At 36.1% G+C, this 22,976-nt stretch overlaps 1 protein-coding gene across 1 annotated transcript in view; it reads left to right on the top strand.

The window, feature by feature from the left end:
* LOC105717698 (protoheme IX farnesyltransferase, mitochondrial) overlaps positions 1 to 22,976 on the top strand; it is a 134,437-nt gene that overhangs the window by 71,401 nt on the left and 40,060 nt on the right. The window contains exon 5 of the mRNA XM_012453041.3: positions 14,091 to 14,161. Coding sequence (XP_012308464.1) covers positions 14,091 to 14,161 — 71 coding nt within the window. The remainder of the gene's footprint in view (positions 1 to 14,090; positions 14,162 to 22,976) is intronic.

Here is a 22,976-nt window from a genome sequence, read left to right as displayed (position 1 = left end):
CAGTAAAGAAACCTTCTCTAGTAGGGCTTCTTTTGTAAATCTATTTGAATTGCCATCTTTACCAAGGACCTTTCCTCCTCAAACTAACCTTCAAAAGAGTTTGATGAAAATTTTACATTTCCAGTGTGTTTTGGAAAGCCTGAAAGATTTAATGTGGTTTGTACAATGTAATGTAACATTCAATTTTAAAAAATATTTGCCAACCATGTGCAAATCTTTTGGAAAGCATGTAGCCACATCTATCTGTATTTATTCTTTGTTTATGATTTGTCTCCTTTTTATTTTAATAAGATTTTTTTGACAAGAGAACAAAAAACTATAGACCTACCACTCTGAAACAAATAATAAACTGTAAATTGTATTAGTATTTTAGGCATTTTTCCAGATTATTTCAGAGTAATCTTATATTTTTAATGACTGCCTGATATTCTATCGAGTTGTTTACCACATTTTAATCATTCCTTTAGTGTTTCTTCTAATCATACCTGTTTTTAACAACTACAGTTGACACTTTTTATGGTTAGTATGTAGTTTTTTCCATTTCTGTATTGATTTCCTTAATATGTAGTTTCAGAAGTGGAATTTATTAGAGATAAACTAAACTCATTAAATTTAGTTTCTTAATGTCTCTCATGAGAACATTTTTCCTTTTTATTCATAAATGATATTAAAACATTATATTCTTACTTTCACATTCCTATTTATGTTTTTGTTTTTAATGTGAAACATTTTATATTCTAATAGTAACCTCATGGATCTGTGAAGAGGCAATATAAAATTTAGATTATTAACTAGCATTTAATATATGTGATCAGTAATCTTCAGCCAGTAATCTTTAATGAGCTTGTTCTTCATTTAACTGCAACATTATATGTGATTTTTTTTTTGTTACAAAGCTTTCAGAATCTTGACTTGTGGTAATTTCTTTTTAAAAAAGCTTTTAACAGAATTAGTAAGTCATCCCATTATAATAAATGAAGGAAATGATGTCTCCAATACACTGAATTATTAGAACTATCATTTTGAAAAATTTTATTGGTACCAACTAGTTTCTACTTTACTGCTGTTACTCATACATTTCAAAATTCATACATGGATATCGTCTGATTTTTTTTTAGCCTAATCATGAGTTATAATGTTCATTTAATTATGTTACAGTGTTCATTTAATTATGTTGTAGTGTTGATTGATCTGTTTTAGATCTCACGTTTGTATCTGAAACAGTTTCAAAATAGTTATTACTAAAGGCCAATTGACAGAATCTCAACTACCCCTCCCCGGTGTGACTTTCCTTATTTGTATTATGCCTATAAAGACTACTCTTAAGTCGGCCGGGCGCAGTGGCTCCCATCTGTAATCCCAGCACTTTAGGAAGATGAGGTGGGCAGATCGCCTGAGCTCAGGAATTGGAGACCAGCCTAGGTTATATAGTGAGACCCTGTCTCTACAAAATATGCAGAATTAGCCAGACGTGGTGGTACGTGCCTGTAGTCCCAGCTACTTGGGAGGCTGAGGTGGGAGGATGACATAGAGCCCAGGAGGCAGAGGTTGCTGTGAGCTGAGATAGCACCGCTGCACTCCAGCCTCAATGGCAGAGCCAGAACCTGTCTCAAAAAAAAAAAAAAAAAAAAAAAAAAGACTATCTCTTATAAGAATTAGGAGTATTTCAGTCTATTCTTATGGTTGAATAAAAGTCACTATAAACTGGATAGGCTAAAATAAAGGTAGTAAGTCTTAGGTGATTTGACATCGCAGACTATTTTTTTATAAAGACATTTGTTATCTAACATTGTTTTATATAATTGCTAATTTTATTAAAGAGTCTATTTATCCCTTTAATTTTTTGGTTGTGGTAGTGATTGTTTAATGTTTCATCCTGCGACATATAATTTAGAGTTTCACTGCCTCACATAAGGGTAGCAGTATATGATCTGGAAGATTTTTTAAATATTGTACTAAATAGAGAATTGTGACCCATATGACATTTGTAAAGTAAAATCTCTGATTGAAAGTGTACTCACGTAAGTTTTAAAATGTCTTCTCTGTGTTGAAGTGTTGTTCAGAATTTTTCCTGGGACTAGCTTTTCATTATGATTTTAACATGGTCATTGCTAATATCAAGCCTGTCTGCACTGCTTTCACTCAAATGAGGAGTAAGGTCCTCTCTGTTAGAAAACCTGCCCTCCCACTAGCCTGAAACTAGTATTCAAAACTCAAGTCTAGTTAGTAAAATTAAAGCCTTTTCTATTCGGAAGTATTTTACTAAGACGTTAATGCTCTTCCTTTAACTCATATTTTTCAGAAAATTAGATGCTATTTTACACAGATAGTTGTGCAGACATGGAAAAAGCATATCTATTTCTGGATTTTAAGAATCATGTTTGAGACAAAACTGTGATGCAGGCAGACAGCAGATAAATACATAATCTGTTCTCTTAATGTTGGGATTTGATGACCACATGCCATTTATCTAAGCTGCATAATTATGCTAATAAAATCCTAGTCACACATCAATTACTGTTATTTATGAGCATTTAAAAATATTTGCCTGCTTTCTGAGTTAAATTGGTATTTGGCAGAAGAGTTAGAAATAAATTCCCTTTATGCCATTTTTAACTAATTAAGTCTTTTTTTCTTTAAAAACAAAGCACCATTGAAAGACTCAAGATGAACCATGGAACCCTATTATATCTTTTCTTTATAGAAACTCTTAATAATTTGGAATTTTTATCTATGTATTTTAGAAAAGCAAACATTTCTTCCCAGTTTGCTATTAAAAAGCGAACTGAAAATGTTTTGTGTATATATCAAAAAATTTCTTCCATAGATTGACCACTTTGTTATTTTTTTTCATTCTTTATGGTGGTGAATTTATATATTACTCTCTCAGGACATGGTGACTGTGCTTGTAACACATTCCAGGTTTTTGGCCTCTCAGGGAAGAAGCTGTGTACTTCAGTTTTTCAGAGTTCTGGGGAATTACCCAATATCCTATCCACTGTGCATGACAAATGTCTTGCCTTCTTATAAGAATGTTCAGCCTTTTTACATCTTGCAGCAAAGAACTCTAGGCCCCCTCTATCATGTGGATGGTCCAACCCTACCCTTAGATATAAAGGCATTGCCAGTAATCACGTTGAAAGAAAAGCTAGAAATAATTGTAAAAAGCTGTTAGGAGTATTCAAATTAACAACTATGTTAGATATGCATATTGCCCATGTTGTCTTCTTTGAAAATGTCCCAGTATACTTCATGTTCTGATTTTATCCTTTAATGCAAATACTATTATTTATTATTATTTTAATGAAATTGTCATTGTTTTCATTTGTCATTCCAGTTTCTTCCATTGAAATTTATAAAGAGGCACATTTTGTAATGTATTTGTTTGAAAACATACACTCTTTAAACGTGAAGATTTTTAAGTTATTTTAGAACATTTTCAGGGAGTTGGTAAGAAAGTCTTTCAGGATTGTGGAGAAAATGGGCAGTAGAGCAATTTTACTTGAGTTGAAATGGGCTATAATTGCTTGTACTTCCACTACAGCATCTCAGAGATGGAAGAAACAGTCGTTAAAGAGAGGTTTCACGTCACTTTGCTTAGGTAATATAACATTTATTAACTTTATTTTATTTATTTTGACTTTATTTTATGAAAGTCTTGTAGAAAGCTGTTATCTCCTCTCTAACCAAATCATTTCCCTTGTCATTTGGTTAGGATCTGAAGTTCAGTTTATATGAACTTTAGAATAAATGTTATAAAGTATATGAATAAATGTTATATGAATTTCAGAATAAATGTTATAAAGCTTATAACATTTATTAACTTTATTTATTTTGACTTTTTTATGAAAGTCTTGTAGAAAGCTGTTATCTCCTCTCTAACTAAATCATTTCCCTTGTCATTTGGGTAGGATCTGAAATTCAAAAACAAACTGTAATCTTAGAGGAAATGTGTAAATCTTTCAGGGTGTTATTGAACATTTTGAACACATTGAACATTGTAGAAAGCATATGCAACTGTCTTCTAAAGGTATATTCTATGTTCTCTGATAGGCAAAATGGATGAGGCGTATTTTTTCCCCATTCCCCTGTCTTCCACCTTTTTGTTTTCCTCTTTCCCTTCTCTCCATTGTATAGAGTCATGCTTTTGCTGATGATTAAGCCAACAGGTGTCAGGAGTGCTAAAGCAAGCTGGCTTTGTGCCCACAAGCTTACAGTGCAGATACTGTGTCACTCTAGGTTTCGGTGAATTGTTGTGTCCTTCCAAGAGAAGGGATAACCCAGTTGAAATACATACTGCAACTCCTGAGGGATTAATGTGTTTCCTTTGCTTTATAGTTCAAAATTTTACAGTTCCTTTGTTTGGGAGTTCTCAGGTTGCTTAATGATTTCTCTGGCCTCCACCCCCACTGTGTTGTGACCAGATGTATATTATAACTGTATTTGGACCTCTGTATATTTGCCAATTTTATTGATTAGTACATGGTATAACCTTTTCTTTTTAAGTATATCATTTTTCTGCAGTAAATGTTCATGTTCTGTTTGTTGTTTGTTTTAAATGATGGCATTTCAACTCCGTAGTATTTTAGAGAATGGGTTTCAGGGTCATACCATTGTCACATTATTTCCTCCTTGTTAATGTTGTCAGTAAGCATGCCTATTTTGTGTTATAATTGTGAGGGGATCTGCAAGGATTTATTAACTATGAAAGTCATGTATTCATATTAGATTGTGAAGTAGCACTAGTGTATGAAAAATTTTGTGATCTTTTAAGTCCTAGTTTGAAAGGTGTTTGGTTTTCTTTTAATTTTGCAACCTAAATGATCTGTTAACATTAGAAGTTTTTAGTGAGCTTTAATGCATTTATTTATTGTTCTCAAAAACTGGCCTTAAGAATTAACTGTTTTTAAAATAGTTTTTGCAAAGATGGAATTGTAGCCCTTGGCAGCTGTTAGAGGAGAAATTCCTTTGAGCTTATTTAGAGATTTTAGAAGGAGCTTAACCCCACCCTGGATACCCCTGTTAACTAAACATGCTGGCTACGATGTGAGCCCGAACTTTTCTTTTTTTTTTTCTTTTTCTCTCTCCCAAATGCTAACCTTGTGCTAAAATCATATAATGATGCTGGGTTATTAGTGGGATTCGGGAGAGGGGTTGGGATGGGGAAAAATTGAGCATAGTTTATTAGTGGGTATAAGTGGGAATAATACAGTTAAAAGATAACAGGCTAAATGTGCTATACAGAAAAGGGTAATTGATGGAATAAATTTCCTAGAAGGTGGAAGGGGACAGGATTACCAGCCGAGGTTGGGAGAGAAGAGGTTGTACACACTGGTAGGGATGATAGTAGGAAAAGGAGGGAGTGTCCTGCTTGAAGACTTCAGTGTTCACTAAAGTAGAAAGCTGTGCCCTGTATTAGAGGTAGAGGGAACGTAGAAACATCAGATATTCTTGAGAGTGGATCAGATATGAAACCTTTATGCAGAGAAGCAGATTGAGTTGACTAGAGAGCACATTTGAAGTTTAAGGTTGTGCACTTGTAATGAATCCCCTTGTCCTATAAGGTGTCTTTTTCCAGCAAAGCTCCACTGCTTAGGCACATGCACAGAGAAAAGTAGAATATTAGGGCAAACTAATAAGCCCTAGGTAGTTGCAGATGTGGTGTCCATGCTGTGATGGGCCTTGACAGGCAGCAGGTAGAGTGAATAAAGAACTGAAAGCATGTTGTCCTTGAGAAACCGTAAGGTGGCTCAGAATGCTTAGAGGAGAGCATGAAAGATGTAAAGAGCAAGAAAGAAAAGAGCCTGGAGAGGTAAAAGGAGGCAAGAGTGGTTATGAAGAGCTTTATAAGCCATTTGAGAGCATTTAACTTTATTCCTTGGACAGTGGACAGCCATAGAAGAGTTTTATGCTAGAAAGTAACATTATAATATTTGCATCTGACAAGATCATTTTGACTATTCTGTGAAAAGATACTAGGGGAGGATCAATACTGGAGGTAGGGGAAGTAGTCAGGGGGCTGTTGTAATCTAGGCAAAATAAAATAGCCTGAATTAAGGAAGTGGCTGAGGATAGGATAAAAAAAATGGGTGTATTTGAGAAATATTTAAGATCAACATTTTGCCTTCCTCTGACTTTCTGGAGAAAAAAGTTTCTAACTGACTAAGGCTCCGTTACTGTTGGTTTTATATTACCTCACTTTAGTACTACTTTATTAGTTAACCTAAAGACTTAACCTAAAGAGAGACCCATATTTTGTGGCATTTTGGTGGAATTTTTTTTATTACCTTTTTTTCCTGACTAGAAAATATATGGTCTTATGACATTCTTCATAGAAATGAAAAAAAACTATCTTAAAATTTATATGGAACCACAAAAGACCCAGAATAGCCAAAGCTATAAAACTAGAGGAATCACATTACCTGACCAAATTATACTACAGAGTTATAGTAACCAAAACAACTTGGTACTGGCATAAAAAAACAGACACATAAACCAGTGGAACAGAATAGAGAACCCAGAAACAAACTCACATGCCTACAGTTAACTTACTTTTAACAAAGGTGCCAAGAACATACACCGGGGAGAAGAGAGTCTCATCAATAAATGGTGCTGGGAAAACTGGATATTTATATGCAGAAGAATGAAACTAGACCCCTATCTCTTGCCATACACAAAAAACAAATCAAAATGGATTAAAGACTTAAATCTAAGACCTCAAATTACTACAAGAAAACATTGGGGAAACTCTCTAAGATATTAGTCTGGACAAAGATTTCTTGAGTAATATCTCTCAAACACATGCAACTGAAGTAAAGGTGGACAAATAGGATCACATCAAGTTAAAAAGCTTCCGCACAAGAAAGGAAACAATCAACAAAGTGAAGAGACAACCCAAAGAATGGGAGAAGATATTTGCAAACTACCCATCTGACAAGGGATTAATAACCAGGATGTATGGGGAGCTCAAGCAGCTCTCTATAAGAAAAATAATCTAATAATTTGATTTTAAAATGGGCAAAAGATTTGAATAGACATTTCTCAAAAGAAGACATACAAATGGCAAACAGGTATACGAAAAGGTACTCAACATCAATGATTATCAGAGAAATGCAAATCAAAACTATAATGAGAGATCATCTTACCCCAGTTAAAACGGCTTGTATCCAAAGGCAGGCAATAACATGCTGGCAGGGATATGGAGAAAAGGGAATCCTCGTACACTGTTGGTGGGAATGTGAATTATTAGTAGAACCCCTATGGAGAACAGTTTGGAGGTGCCTCAAACAACTAACAATAGAGCTACCGTATGATCCAGCACTTCCACTGCTGGATATATACCCAAAAGAAAGGAAATCAGTATATGGAAGAGATATCTGCACTTCCATGTTTGTTGCAGCTCTGTTCACAATAGTCAAGATTTGGAAGCAACCTAAGCGTCTATCAGCAGATGAATGGATAAAGAAAATATGGTACTTACACACAGTGGATATTGAGCCATTAAAAAGGATGAGATTCAGTCATTTGCAACAACATGGATGGAACTGGAAATCATTATGTTAGGTGGAATAAGCCAGGCACAGAAAGACAAACATTGCGTATTCTCACTTAGGTGTAGGATCTAAAAATCAAAAGAGTTGAGCCCATAGAGCTAGAGAGTAGAAGTATGGTTACCAGCGGCTGGCAAGCGTAGTGGGATGGTAGAGATGGTTAATGGCAGAAAAAAGTAGTTAGAATGAATGAATAAGGCCTAGTATTTGATAGTACAACAGGGTGACTATAGTCAACAATAATTTAATTGTACATTTTAATAACTAAATGAGTGTAATTGAATTGCTTGTAACACAAAAGATAAATGTTTGAGGGGATGGATACCCCATTTTCCATGATGTGACTATTATACATTGTATGATGGTATCAAAATGTCTCATGTGCCCCATAAATATATACACCTACTATGTACCTACAAAAATTAAAAATTAAAAAAAAAATTTTAAAGAAAACACATGGTCTTTATAGACAGGTGAAAACTACAAAATGGTAAAGAATAGTAAATCAGCCTACCTCTCACTATTCAGAGACAAGGATTACAAATATTTTGATGTTTTCCATCTTTTTTCAGAAAGCAGTGCTTGAAAATTGAGATATCTCTGGAAGGAAAAATGGGTCAGTTCCATAGCAGTGACTCTTGGAGCTAGTAAAAACCAGTTTAACTTTCTGAGTGTTTTTACTTGTAGGATATGGTACTTTGCCTCTGATTAAGTGCTAGGTGATCTTTTAGATCTTTTTATTTTTTCCTTTAAGGATGAAGCCTTAAAATCCAGCCTAGTGAGAGATGGCGTGAGTAACCTGTTTATAGGAGAACATTGCCCCAGTCACCATGTTGAGTGAAAAGCCACTTCTGATGAATGCCAGAGCACACACATTCATTATTTTAAATGCCTCATAGGGGGAAAAAATCAATGGGAAGGAGTTTTACTTAGTTTGTTTATTCTAGGTAAGGCAACGGAACATTGGTAACAAGAGAGTAATGGCTGACTGGGTATCTTTACTGATTTGTAAACTCAAAGTAATGGCATGTGGAATCATGCTGGATAAGGTGCCTCTCCCTGTGCTTTATTTTTCTTTTAACATCCCTTTTAACTTGATCTGAGATTGATGGAGACATTATCTTGAACCTTGGAAGCTGTGAGCCATATTGGAACGACAAACACTTGTTGACAGCTTTCAGAAGACGGATTGAAAAACAAACTCCCACGAGTGCACACGTTTGTTTTCCTGTTGACTCTCTAGAAGAATGTTGTGCCCATTATTTAATGTAGGGGAAGAAAAAGTGATTATCACATTATCAAATTCAGTATTTTCTCAGCCTGACTTACAAACATCTCCAGAACACATCTACCTTTTGCATAGGATATAATTAATCAAAGTAGGACTAGGAAGTACATCATTTGGACTAAATTATATTTCTATCCATTTTTGTTATCTATGTCATTTTGGTTCACAAAGTTCAATAGTATCCTAAATATATATTGGCTTTTAGAAGGATTAACAAGTGTATTTTGTATCTGAGCATTAACTATTTGTATAATATATAATTATAATTAATTGAATATATTACTAGGTAATTATATATAATATACTAAAATATAACATTATATTTTATATATAATATAAAATGTATTATTAGTCTATAGCATGATATATAACAATATATTAATAGATATAAAAATTAATAATTATTCACTGATATAAAACGATGTATAATAAGAAAGCACAAATGTTATAATAGGTGTCTAATAGGTATTAATCCATTGGTATAATCACGCCTTATGTTTTTATCATGTGACTATGAGGAGAAAATAATGATCCATTTACTACTGTATTAAATAGAACTGTTAAATTGATTCCCAAACCGATAGGAGATAAAGATTAATATAAATACTTACTATATTTATATCAATTAATGCCCTTCAGATATTTAAACTAGGAATACCCTTTCTACTATAGGCAAGTTATTTTGTAGGTATGGTGTATGTGAAATCAAATGATTCGAGGTTGTTAGCTTGACAGTGTATTATAAGTAATTTAGCTGCATCTGTCTACTGAACATCTTCTCACCTTTTTTAAATAAAATTTTCCTTTGCTATAGAGGAAATAATACTTGTGATTTTAGTGGTGATACTATGTCTTTGTGTCTCTCTACCAGCACCCTCCCCTGCTCACAGGATAGTCACCTCATTTCTTGGCCATGATGATTCATGGCTATGATGGTTCTAGACTTTTCTCTTGGAGCTATGTGGAAATAAACTAGTTTTTAGGGTGGCTAGGAGTGTGGAAGGCAGGGGCTGCCATTGTCATTTAGCCTGCTTCATGGAAAAAGCCTTCATGCAGCCATAAACCAAGCCAATTTAAGAGATGGAAAGAACCAGTGTCATGATGGCATCATTTGAAATTCTGAATCGTGTCCTTCCTGAAAGCAGGTACAACCGCGTTGTAAGAATAATAAAGCTTCATTTTCCTTTGAGCTAGTTTGAGTTGTGTTTCTGTCACTTGTAACTCCATGAGCCTCAGTACTATAACAGATCACAAGATTGCCAGAAGGCAAGAAATGTGAAGGAGTATATGCCTGATTAGGAAGGGAGATGATGAAGAAGTGAACCTGAAGAAGAAAAGGAAAAGTTTACAGTTGGGTGCAGTGATTCATGGCTGTAATCCCAGCACTCTGGGAGGCGGAGGCGGGTGGATCACTTGAGGCCAGGAGTTTGAGACTAGCCTGGACAATATGTGAAACCCCTTCTCTACCAAAAGTAAAAAATTAACTGGGTGTGGTGGCACACACCTGTGGTCCCAGCTACTTGGGAGGCTGAGGTAGGAGGCTCCCTTGAGTCCAGGAGGCAGAGGCTACAGCGAGCTGTGATTGTGCCACTGCACTTTAGCCGGGAGACAGAGTAAAACCGTCTCAGAAAGAAAAAAAAAAAAGTGTACAATGAAAGGAGTTCTAAAAGATTGGTGGTTTTTTAGGAAGAAAAGAGACTGAGAAGAAACCTCTTTTGAAAATTTAACCTAGACAGGAAATAAGTTGTTTTCTGAAGAAAAGGTGCTATTCCTTTCTGTGCAATACTAACGTTTGAAATGTTTACAGTCTTTGTATTAGGATGTTGGAGGTTAAAGAAGTCAAATCTGTATAAGTTTGACTTCAACTGGAAAGGGCAGAGGCCTTGGAGATAACCTGACCATTGGAATCAATGTTCAATCCCTCACTTCCCTTGTATCCCATTTTGTGGCCACAGGCAACTAAGAGAAAGAAGGGCATGTTTTCTGGGACTTTGGTTTGTAAAGTTCCAGTGAAAGATGTTTCATTTGGCCCAGTGTGCACCAGATAACACACTCATTAATCACTGTGTTCAGGAGTAGGGTAAGATACTGGATTCTCTAGCATTTGAGACCATGAACAGAGCCTTCAACTAGAAGAAGGCAGGTGCAGTACAAGACTGGTCCCCAACAGAATTAGTTTGACCTGGACAGCTGTCCAAATTCTGTTTACTACAGCATATTACTTTCAGTGTTCTCTGAAGTAGTGAGGGTATGTGAAAAACAGGGCAAAACAGTATATTCTAAGCATTGATATTACTGCATTTTGTTTTCAGCACAAGTTGCCAGAGTTTTTACTTCACTGCTTCAGAAATAGTTGGAACCAACTGAAAATGATAACATTGTGAAAAACTAATTATTACAAAGCACAGGAAAAAAAGTGAATAGACTAAATCCAGCTGTATATAGGTTCTGAAATAGTTGTTGAAGTGTTTAAATTGCTCATCGAAATATATAGTGCTTTATGTTTAGGAAATGTGGCTTAAATATCTAAACCAAAGCAGTAAGCCTAACTGAAAGCGTTATAGAAAATGCATGAAGAACAGAGTCAAGTAGCATCATGAGCTCTGATCCTTTGGTGCTAGGAAGAATTGTCAAGCCCTCACTAAAATGAACCGTGAATCTTGGTTAGCATGGTATTTCTGCGCAGATGTTGCTTGTCCTGCAAAATTTAAGCATTCATGGGAGTCAGATGCTGCTGCCAAGTTATGGCATCCTGAAGTTCAATTGCTGTGTTTCTATTCTTCCATGGATGACGTGCCAGAAACATAAAAAAGATAGTATCTTTTTTCACCCAGATGAAATGATACATTAGAATTCCTGAACTAAGCACACACATACACACACACACACACGCACAAACACACACACACATATACTTGAGAACTGCCAAGACACAGTTACTTAACCACAAGTTTGTTAAATTAGATAACACCTTATGAACATTTAAATCACTTGATTTGTAATTGGAATCCTCTTTTATCCCCTGAAATTCAATTAATAGTACATATATCAAGTTATGAAGAAAGATAATTTCAAATACTTACAGAATATGTTTGAATATTGGAGAAGGAAAGGAATGTGAATGCTTTACGCAGAACCTTTTAATTACATATAACTTCAATAATTCAATAAAGAATATAGACTCTAACAAGCAAATAATTTTTCAACACTTATCATATAAATTATGCATCATTTTTAAATAACATAGTGCAGTCTGCAGATATATATGTGTATTTGCACTGATGGTTTATTAAATAAATTATTGAGTGCCTGTGTGCATGGTACTATTCCATTTCCCCTTAACATTAAGAATTATGAATTCACATTTCTCAGGAAGTCAGCCATTTAGATTGTTAGATGAGATGAATATATTGAAAAACTAATACTTCTAAGCAATGCCTCTGTTGAAAGTAAGAGAAGTTTGTATCAGTCAAAGTTTGATCAGAATGTCAGAACCACTATGCAGGATATAATGGCTGTGTATTCATCTGTTTCCATGCTGCTGATAAAGATATACTCGAGATTGGGCAATTTACAAGAGAAAGAGGTTTAATTGGACCAACAGTTCCACATGGCTGGGGAGGCCTCACAATCATGGGGGAAAGCGAAAGGCACATCTTACATTGCAGCAAGTGAGCGAGAGAATGAGAACCAAGCGAAACAGGTTTCCCCTTATCAAACCATCAGATCTCGTGAGGCTATTCACTACCATGAGAATAGTATAGGGTAAACCCGCTACCATGATTAAATTATCTCCCAACTGGTTCCTCCCACAACACGTGGAAACTACGGGAGTACAATTCAAGATGAGATTTGGTTGGGGACGCAGAGCCAAATCATATCAGGCTGATGTAGGGGTTAGATCATATGCATTTCTTTGAGTTAAGCAATCTGTGAGGCTGTTGCCCCCGTATCTAGTGCTTGGCCTGACAAAAGCAGAGCCGTCTGTAAGGGAAGTAGAAGAGCTATGGCTCATACACAAATGAGTAAGAAATCATCCCTGTGGCTCAAATCTAGTCAGACCAGGAATTTCTGAAAACTGTTATTTATGTTTCTCTTGAAAAAAGGTTTCATGGTCAAATAACTTTGGGAAACACTGCCTAAGTAAGTTAATTGGGTTTCTTCACTTTGGGATTTCTCAGAGGTTTTATTATACTAATAAGATTTGACCAGAGTCGTTCTTCCTGGCAGCAACTCCATGGACTGTAAGGGAACATAGCTGGGGAAATACTGACTTCAGCCTTCCATTGAATTTTTGTTTCATCTATTGATTTGGTTCTAGCCCATTTAGTCAAAGATATTCTTAAATAATAACCTGATCAGCACATTTTTTTTTGAATACTGTGTTTTATCAAAAAAGGAGACAAGTAAGAGACATGAATAACGAATTTAAGAACATACTGTACAGTTTGTCAAGGCTTTGGAAAATGAGTTTTGGTAATCCCTTGGGTCTTGTCTTGTAATAGGTAAACAATTTAAACCAGACTTCATTGTTAAGGTGACCATACCAATCAATTATCCAAGCTGGGATGCTTTCAGAATTAAAGAGGTTGCTGTTAATGATGCCAAGGTGTCAATTAGAACTACCGTGGGCAGCATAGGATGGTTACCTTCATTGCGGTATAACCTCAAATTCATCTGAGACCTTAATTACATCAGCCCTGGTTCTTGACTTCAGTAGCCCACTCCCCAGGGTCAGTTGATTCTTGGTTGATTCACAGGCTTTGGATTGTGTGAAAGATTCTGAAATCATTCACAACACTGATGCTTTAAACCTAAAACTGTACAGTTGACCCTTGAATGACACAGATTTGAACTGCATGGGTCCACTTATACAGGGATTTGTTTCAACCAAACACAGACTGCAGGATGTGAAACTTGAATATAAAGAGGGGTCAACTTTTCTCATAGGTGGTTTCTGGAGAGCCTACTGTGGGAGTTGAGTATGTGTGCATTGGGTTATCCACACGTAGAAGGTCCTAGAGATAATCCTTTGAGTATACTAAGGGACATTTCAAAGTGGATAAAAGAAGATATTCCTGACACTTAGTGTAAAAATTTTTTTTTTTCGGAATTTTTCTTCAAAAAGTGCAAGGGTATTGATTTATACTATCAAAATGAAGTTTAATACAGAAAAAATTTTCAGTACTAATGCAGAAGAAAAGAATTGTTTTATAGTTAATGTTTTCTGTCTTTTTTTATTCTTTTCACAGTTTTTTGAGGTACCATTTGACTCAAACATGAATAGGACAAAGAACAGACCTCTGGTTCGTGGACAGATCAGGTAAAATCGCAAATGCAAGTCTCTTCCATGTTATAAAACATTCATTTGCTCATTCATCTGAATCATTTCCTGCTATTTTGCTTTGAGCTGTGAAGTGAAAATAAAATACCCACAAAGAAACAAATTGGTATGGAAATGCAATACTTTCCACCTCTAACCAAAATGTGTTACAAAGCACTTAAGATGGATGTAAGAATGGCAGGATTTCTTTTATGGTCATAACTTATGTGATAGATTTTTTTTTTTAATTCCACTTTGAGACATAGACTTTCTTTCATTTGTAGTGGCTGAAGATAAAAACATTGCATTAACACAAATGATTTTCAGACATATCCATCTAGGGACTCAGAAGAAGGAAATGTCTGAAATCTTACTTTTTCAGATAAACTGATAATGCTGTTTTATGCCAAGTAAAGTACTGCCTCCATTACTCTCCTTTCTACCAATTTCAATTTAGAACTAAGAGGCATATAAATATTTTAATATCACTAATGGTTAATAATTAAACATTTTACTTCCTGGAGACCTCTCAACTAGCATTTAAAAAACTTTTTTTTTCACCTAATATATATTACAAGCCTAGAAGAATAAAAAGGGCCAAATGGTTTATACTGACTGTAATAAATCACTGGATTCTCTCTTCATGTTTCCAGACAATGCCCTCATGGAGCTTAAATTATTGTGGTAACACTTGTGAATCAAATGATCACACATATTTAAATAAAAAAAATAGGAAGCAAATGTATATGCAGTCAGATTAATCTATGCAAAAATGATTTTAATATTAGCTGTCTTTAGACATTTACTTCTCAAGGAATTTCAAATATCATTATATAAACAAAGGTCTGTACTGTGTTTGAGGTTTAGAAATTGTCAGAAGTACTTTTATTTGAATAGACCTGTTTTAGAGGGGAAAACGCAAAGTCTGTCACCTACTTCAAAAGCTAAAGGCTGCTCTCACCACTGGTAATGTTTTGGAATTTCTGTTCAGTCTTTTTTCCTCAGTGCAATTATACCCTTCTTTAGAACCAGAGAAGTATAGGAATAGGCCCAGCAAGTAGTCTTTAAGCATAATCAGATAAAGGCTCATCATTTTACTAACAGCCCATCTTACTTTGTCCAGTGTGGTGGAAGCACAGACTATCAGTACTCAGGAGGGAACATTGGGGCCTTAGTAGTTGTAATTGGCAACACTCTCCTTATCTTTATTTGAAAGTAAGTATGGTTAAAGAGATGCATATGGATGCCAGGTTGACAGGGGTATAGGTGTCAACTTGACTAGATTAAAGAATACCTAGAAACCAGGAAAAGCATTATTTTGAATGTGTCTGTGAGGGTATTTCCAGAGGAGAATAGGGTGTGAATCTGAGTGGAGTAGATAGGGAAGATTTGCCTCAGTGTTGGTGGGTCACATCCAGTTGGCTTGAGGCTGGAAGAGAACAGATAAAGAAAGTGGATTGGTATCTGTTTCACTTGTCTTCTGCTTCCTTAGACATCAGAACACCAGGCTGGCTGGCCTTTGGACTCCAGGACATACACCAGGAGTCCCCTGAGTCCTGAGGTTTTCAGCCTGAGCTGAAACTCTGACTAATACAGATTTGGCACTGGGGAAGCCAAATATTATTCCTTCTTACTGTGTTTCTTACAACACAGTGGAAGAGATCTGTGATATTGTTGCCTCTAAAAAAGACTGTGATAAGTTAAGTATATGAAGCTACTTAATGGTGAAAGATAAAAATTGTAAAGCTAATTATTATTGGTGCTTTGAAGGCAGAAAATTGCTTAATTGCAACAGCTGGCAATAACCACACTTCCAAATGGATAGCATATACTTATAAAATTTGTAGACCATAACCACTTTCAGAATACAAGTATAGTGAGTGTTTAGAAGATCACAGAAGTGAAAATATAGGCAAAAATACAGAAATCTTCCCTGCCAAATTATTCTGTCATGTACAACTTCTGCCCCTTTGCACATAATGCCATGTTTGCCTTCAAAAAATGTACTTCATCAGAGAATAAAAGAAATTCAGCAAGAACAAGGACCTTCTGAACCAAAGAAACTTACTGGTATTGAGGTTCCACTAGTGTCACAAAAAACATAAAAGGGTGACCTAGTCTTGATTAGTGATTTGACTGCCAGAGAAGACAGACTTCTTATATTTACCACTAAGTCTAACACAGAAAAATCAGCACATGCTTCACATTGGTTAATGGATGGCACTTTCAAAACTGTCCCCACTGTTTTTTATCAACTATATAGAATTTATGCGCCTGTTGGACCCACAAATTCTAGAATTTCTTCCCTCCTTTATGTATTAATGACTGGAAAATGTGAAGCCGTTTATAAACACTTATTTGAAGATTTGGAGGACTTTGCAAAAGAAAATGGACTGTAATCGAATCCTCAAACGATAATGACAGATACAGAGTTAGGTGCGATCAAGGCATCTGAAGTGAATTTCAAGATGTTACCAATAAAGTTTGTTTTTTCCATTCAGCCCAATGCATTTGGCGGAAAATTCAGATGAGTGGGCTGGCTACACAATTTGGCAACAATGAAAACTGAAAACCTCACTTTAAAAATACATTATTTGCCTGCATTGGCATTCCTGCCAACTTATGACATTCCTGGAGCTTTTAATAAATTAAAGCTGCATTTGCCTGCAGAAGCCAGCAAAGTTACTGTCTGGTTTGAAAATAATTATGTACATGATAGGATAAGATGACGTGAAATGGTGCTGCTTTTCGATCACCACTATTGTTTCCACCAAATTTATGTTCTGTATATGGGTGCATGTGGAATGGATTTCCTTTTATCCAAAATAACATAGAAGCATGGCACATAAGATGGGAAAATTTATTTATTTAGAGACAGAGTCTCGCTCTGTTGCCCAGACTGGAGTGCAATGGCATGATCTTGGCTCACTGCAACTGCTGCCTCCCAGGGTCAGCCTCCCGGGTTCAGGCGATTCTCCTGCCTCAGCCTCCCAAGTAGCTGGGACTACAGGCACATGCCACCTCACCTGGCTAATTTTTTTTGTATTTTTGTAGAGATAGAGTTTCACCATGTTGGCCAGGCTAGTCTTGAACTCCTGACCTCAACTAATCTGCCTGCCTTGGCCTCCCAAAGTGCTGGGATTATAGGCATGAGCTACTGCGCCAGCCGGGGAAATTTAATAAGGAATGCTCATGTCAGTGTATATCAAATTGTAAAAGATTTGATTCAAAAAGATCAGAACCACGTAGAAAATGAATGTGAATATATTCTCCAAGGAGAGCCATCTCTTAAAAGAAAAAAAGCAGTCTTCGTAATGCAAGAATTCAAACTATAGGTAATGATTGTGAAAGTCGGCCTGCTCTAATGGACTGTCTGTGTTCAATTACTCATAATCTGTCTCTATAATATACTTTTTCATAGGTCTAATTTTCTTTTTAGTTTTTTTTTCTTTCTCTCGTCAGTTTTTTTCATGATTTTAAATTGTCAGCATTGTTTTTACCATTCACTATGCTATGTATTTCATCTTCACATCATTTCCAATTCTGGAGGTATAGATTGTGTAAAGCCTTTTAGAGTTCTAATTCATTTTATGCATTTTTTGCAAATCTGAATCCACAAAAGTGCATTATCACAAATTTGGCATTACGTGTTTTAGCATTGTTCACGTATGTAAAAACATTGAAAGTTCCTCAACAAATGAAGAGATGTCCTTTTTATACATCTGCATTTGTGAAGGATAAAAGTTCTCAAGATTTTGGCTCTGGGGACTGCATATGTGGTGGTGGTGACCTATCATGGTTTTTGAGCAATCTTGTGAAAAGACTTAGTGTTTGTCATGGCATTTCAGAGGTACACAGTTAGACTGCTGGATGCACACAATTGCCATCCATAGTGATATGCATTTATACATTTCTTTTTTTGACCTCTTTATGAATAAGGTTTGTTTGCTTCTAACTGTTATGCCCATGTGACTGTCATTAGTATATTTAAGTGTTTATGCTTGCACAAATGTATATCTTTTTATTGCCTATTTTGTGTAAAATGGCTTATAAAGTGTTCTGTTTGTTTTTGTATGTTTCTCAAACACCCTTTTTAAAATGTACATAAATATCTTTAAAGTAATTTTTAAATTATTTTTTCCAGAATTGTATTTTCAGGATTTTGATCTTTTGGTATTTTAGACTTTAAGGATTTTGATTTTTCAAGATTTCAACATTTGGGATTACAGCATTCCGTTGAGGAAAACAAACAACAGGTTTCTAAGGCATCCCTTTGTGCAAGCCATAGACAAAATGCCAAAGAATAGATCCCAGTGAGAACCATGTAGAGTATGTGGCCTTGAAGCAAATGAGGAAAAAGAAGCCCTTGGCCAGGCATTATAGCCCAAAGGTGTATCTCTAGCTATTCACCTAGATCCAGAGACTAGACTGAGTCAGTGAAAGAAAGGAGAGAAGGTGTCATTGTTACCTGCATATCATGTGATGACTAAGATCAAAGAGATCTTGTAGGGAAAGTGTTCCACATAGTATAATTGTAAAATGGGTTGAAGGTCAAATGGGTTTGCCCAGGACAGTCCTGGTTTACCCCAGTGGAATTATTGATAATGTCCTCTTTCCCTTTCAACAGTGCCCAGTTTGGATAATAACTATATGCAACCCTGTACAGAGGGAAATATGATGATTATGATGCTCACAGAATTTCCTTATTTCTAAGGCTATGCCATACAAATTGGCTTTGTTTATTTTACTTAGAGCATAAAAAAAAAGCATATAAATGTAAAGTGTAATGTATCTAAATTAGTACAATTTACAGGTATGCAGGCATACCTCATTTTATTGCAGATATTGCTTTATTATACTTCACAGATATTGCATTTTTTATAAATTCAAGGTCTGTGACAAGCCTGCAGCAAACAAGTCTGTTGGTGCCATTTTTCCAGCGGCACATGCTCACTTTGTGGCTCTGTGTCACACTTTCATAATTTATACAATATTTCAAACTTTTTGGTTATTACATCTGACATGGTGATCTGTGACCAGTGATCTTTGATGTTACTATTGTAATTGTTTTGGGGCACCACGAACTGGACCCATAGAAGACAGCAAACTTAATTGATAAGTGGTTGTGTGTGTTCTAACTGCTCCACCAACTGGCAGTTTCACCATCTCTCTTCCGCTCCTTGGACTTTCCTATTCCCTGAGAACCAACAATATTGAAGTCAGTCCAATTTATTAATAACCCTACAATAGCCTTGTGTGTTCAATTGAAAAGAAGAATTGCATGTCTCTCACTTTAAGTCAAAAGCTAGAAATGATTAAGCCTAATGAGGAAGGTGGCATGTTGAAAGCTGAGATAGGCTGAAGGCTAGGCCCTCTCGCACCAAACAGCCAAGTTGTGAATGTAAAGGACAAGTTCTTGAAGGAAATTGAAAGTGCTACTTCAGTGAATGCACAAATAAGAAAGTGAAATAGTCCTATGGCCAATATGAAGAATGCTTTAGTGATCTGGCTAGATCTAAGCAACCACATTTCCTCACACCAAAGCCTAATCCAGAGCAAGGCCCTAACCCACTTCAGTTTTATGAAGGCCGAGAGAGGTGAGGAAACTGCAGAAGAAAAGTTTGAAGCTGGCAGAGACTGGTTCATGAGGTTTAAGAAAATAAGCCATCTTCATAACAAAAAGTGCAAGGTGAAGCAGCGAGTGCTGATGGGCAAGTCTCAGCAAGTTGTCCGGAAGATCTAGCTAAGGTCATTGATGAAGGTGGCCACACTAAACAATAGAGTTTCCATATAGACAAAACAACCCTCTATTGGAAAAAGATGCCATCTAGGACTTCGATAGCTAGAGGGGAGTAGTTAATGCCTGGCTTCAAAACTTCAAAGGATAGGCTAACTCTCATTAGAGGTTAAGGCTGATGCTATCTTTAGGCTGAAGCCAATGCTCATTTACCATTCCAAAAATCCTAAGACTCTTAAGAATTACACTAGATCTACTCTGCCTGTACTCTATAAATGGAAGAACAAAGCCTGGATACCTGTACATCTGTTTACAACATAGTTTACTGAATATTTTGAAACCATTGCTTCCAAAATATTACTGCTCATTGACAATGCACTTGGTCACCCAAGACCTCTGATGGAGATACACAAGGAAATTAATGGTTTCATGCCTGCCAACACAACATCCATTCTGCAACCCATGGATCAAAGAGTCATTTTGACTCTTTTTGAGACAGAGTCTCCCTCTGTCACCCAGGCCTGGAGTTCAGTGGCATGATCTCTGCTCACTGCAACCTCTGCCTCCTGGGTTCAACTGATTCTCCTGCCTCAGCCTCCTGAGTAGCTGGGATTACAGGCATGTACCACTATACCCGACTAATTTTTTTGTGTCTATTTTTAGGAGAGACAGGGTTTCACCATGTTGGTCAGGCAGGTCTCGAACTCCTTACCTCGTGATCTGCCCGCCTCAGCCTCCCAAAGTGCTGGGATTCCAGGCATGATCGACTTTTTAGCATTATTTAAGAAATGCATTTTGTAAGGATGCTGCCATAGATCATGATTCCTCTGATGGATCTGGGCAAAGCAAATTGAAAACTGTCTGGAAAGGATTCACCATTCTATATGCCGTGAAGAACATTCATGATTCAGGGAGGAGGTTAAAATGTCAACATTAATAGGAATATGAAAGAAGTTGCTTCCAACTGTAACGTATGACACTGAGGAGTTTAATACTTCAGTGGAGGCAGATATGAAGCAAATAGCAAGAGACTGGGAATTAGAAGTAGATCCTAAAGATATGACTGGATTGCTGCAATCTCATGATAAAACTGGAACACATGAAGAATTGCTTCTTATGGGTGAGTAAAGAAAGTGGTTTCTTGAAACCTAATGTACTCCTGATGAAGATGCTGTGAACATTGTTGAAATGAAAAAGGATTTAAAATTTTATATTAAGTTGGTAGATAAAGCAGTGGCAGAGTTTGAGAGGACTGACTCCTTTTGAAAGAAGTTTTACTGTGGGTAAAATGCTATCAAATAGCATTGCATGCTGCAGAGAAATCTTTCATGAAAGGGAGAGTCAATCAATTGGGCAGTGTTACTAGTTCATTTTCTTTTCTTTTTTTTTTTGTTTTTTTGTTTAAGGAGGGCAAATTACGAGGTCAGGAGTTTAAGACCAGCTTGGCAAACATACTGAAATCCCGTCTCTACTAAAACCACAAAAAATTAGCCAAGCATGGTGGAGGGCACCTGTAATCCCAGCTACTTAGGAGGCTGAGGCAGAAGAACCGCTTGAACCTGGGAGGTGGAGGTTGCAGTAAGCCAAGATTGTGCCATTGGACTCCAGCAGTGTGAGACTCTGACTCAAAAAATATATATTTTTAAACATTTTAAAGTGTCTATTTTCAGTGGCATTCTTTTTTTTTTTTAAGAAAGAGAAAAAAGAATGAAGAAGAGGAAGAAAAAGGAAGAGAAAGAGAGAGAGAGAATGAGAGTATTGCTTTCTTGCCCAGGCTAGAATGCAATTTAGTAATGGGTATTGAAAACCTCTTTTATACCAATAATTATACTTAATGATGTAGACAGGAAGGAATCAGGGAAGAAAATAACAAACAAGCAGCCAACCAATATTTCATTTAAACCTATGAAATGCTATGCGATTACTGAGGAGTGATTTACTTCCAATTATGTAGTCACTTTTGGAATAGGTGTGAGGTGGTAATGTATGTTTTGTGTATTTGAAGTGGAGAGTTCTATAAATGTTTATTAAGTTTACTTGTTTCAGGTCTCAGTTCAAGTCCTGGATGTCCTTGTTAATTTTCTGTCTCGTTGATCTATAGAATCGTTAGCTCTTCTTGTTACATTGATCCTTTTGCCATTATGTAATGTCCTTCTTTGCCTCTTTTGATCTTTGTTGCTTTAAAGTCTACTTTATCAGAGACGAGAATTGCATCTCCTGCTTTTTGTTTATTTATTTTTACTCTCTGTTTGGTTGGTAAATCTTCCTCCTTCTCTTTGTTTTGAGTCTTTGTGTATCGTTGCATGTGAGATGGGTCTGGATGCAGCGTACCGATGGGTTTTGGCTTTTTGTCCAATTAGAATATATATAAGTTTAATACTGGCATTTGATGCTAGCTGGCTGTTTTGCCCATTAGTTGGTGTGAATTTTTCATTGTGTTAATGCTCTTTGCTTTTTGATATATTTTTGGAAAGGCTGATATTGGTTGTTCCTTTATATGTTTAGTGCTTCTTTCAGAAGCTCTTGTAAAGCAGGCCTGGTGGTGGTGAAGTCTCTAAGTACTTGTTTGTTCACAAAAGATTTAATTTTTCCTTCGCTTATAAAGCTTAGTTTGGCTGGATATGAAATTCTGGGTTGAAAGTTCTTTTCTTTAAGGATGTTAAATATTGGTCCCCACTCTTTTCTGGCTTGTAGGGTTTCTGCTGAGAGATCTGCTGTAAGTCTGATAGGTTTCCCTTTATGGGTAGCCTGACCTTTCTCTCTGGCTGCCCTTAGTATTTTCTCCTTCATTTTAACCCTAATAAATCTGGCGATTATGTGCCTTGGGGTTGGTCGTCTTGAAGAATATCTTTGTGGTGTTCTCTGTGTTACCTGGAGTTGAATATTACCCTGCCTTGCTAGGTTGGGAAAGTTTTCCTGAATGATATCCTGAAGAGTATTTTCCAACTTGGATTCATTCTCTTCATCACATTCAGGTACACCTATTGAACATAAATTAGGTCTTTTCACATAGTCCCATATTTCCTGGAGACTTTGCTTATTCCTTTTTATCCTTTTTTCTCCAATCTTGTCTTCTCG

Source organism: Aotus nancymaae, unplaced genomic scaffold (assembly GCF_030222135.1).
Source record: "Aotus nancymaae isolate 86718 unplaced genomic scaffold, 86718_ANA_hifiasm-v0.15.2.pri h1tg000018l, whole genome shotgun sequence".
In the NCBI taxonomy this organism is placed as follows: Eukaryota; Metazoa; Chordata; class Mammalia; order Primates; family Aotidae; genus Aotus; species Aotus nancymaae.
The sequence above is the reverse complement of the archived record's forward strand: the minus strand, read 5'-3'. Positions and strand labels throughout refer to the sequence as shown.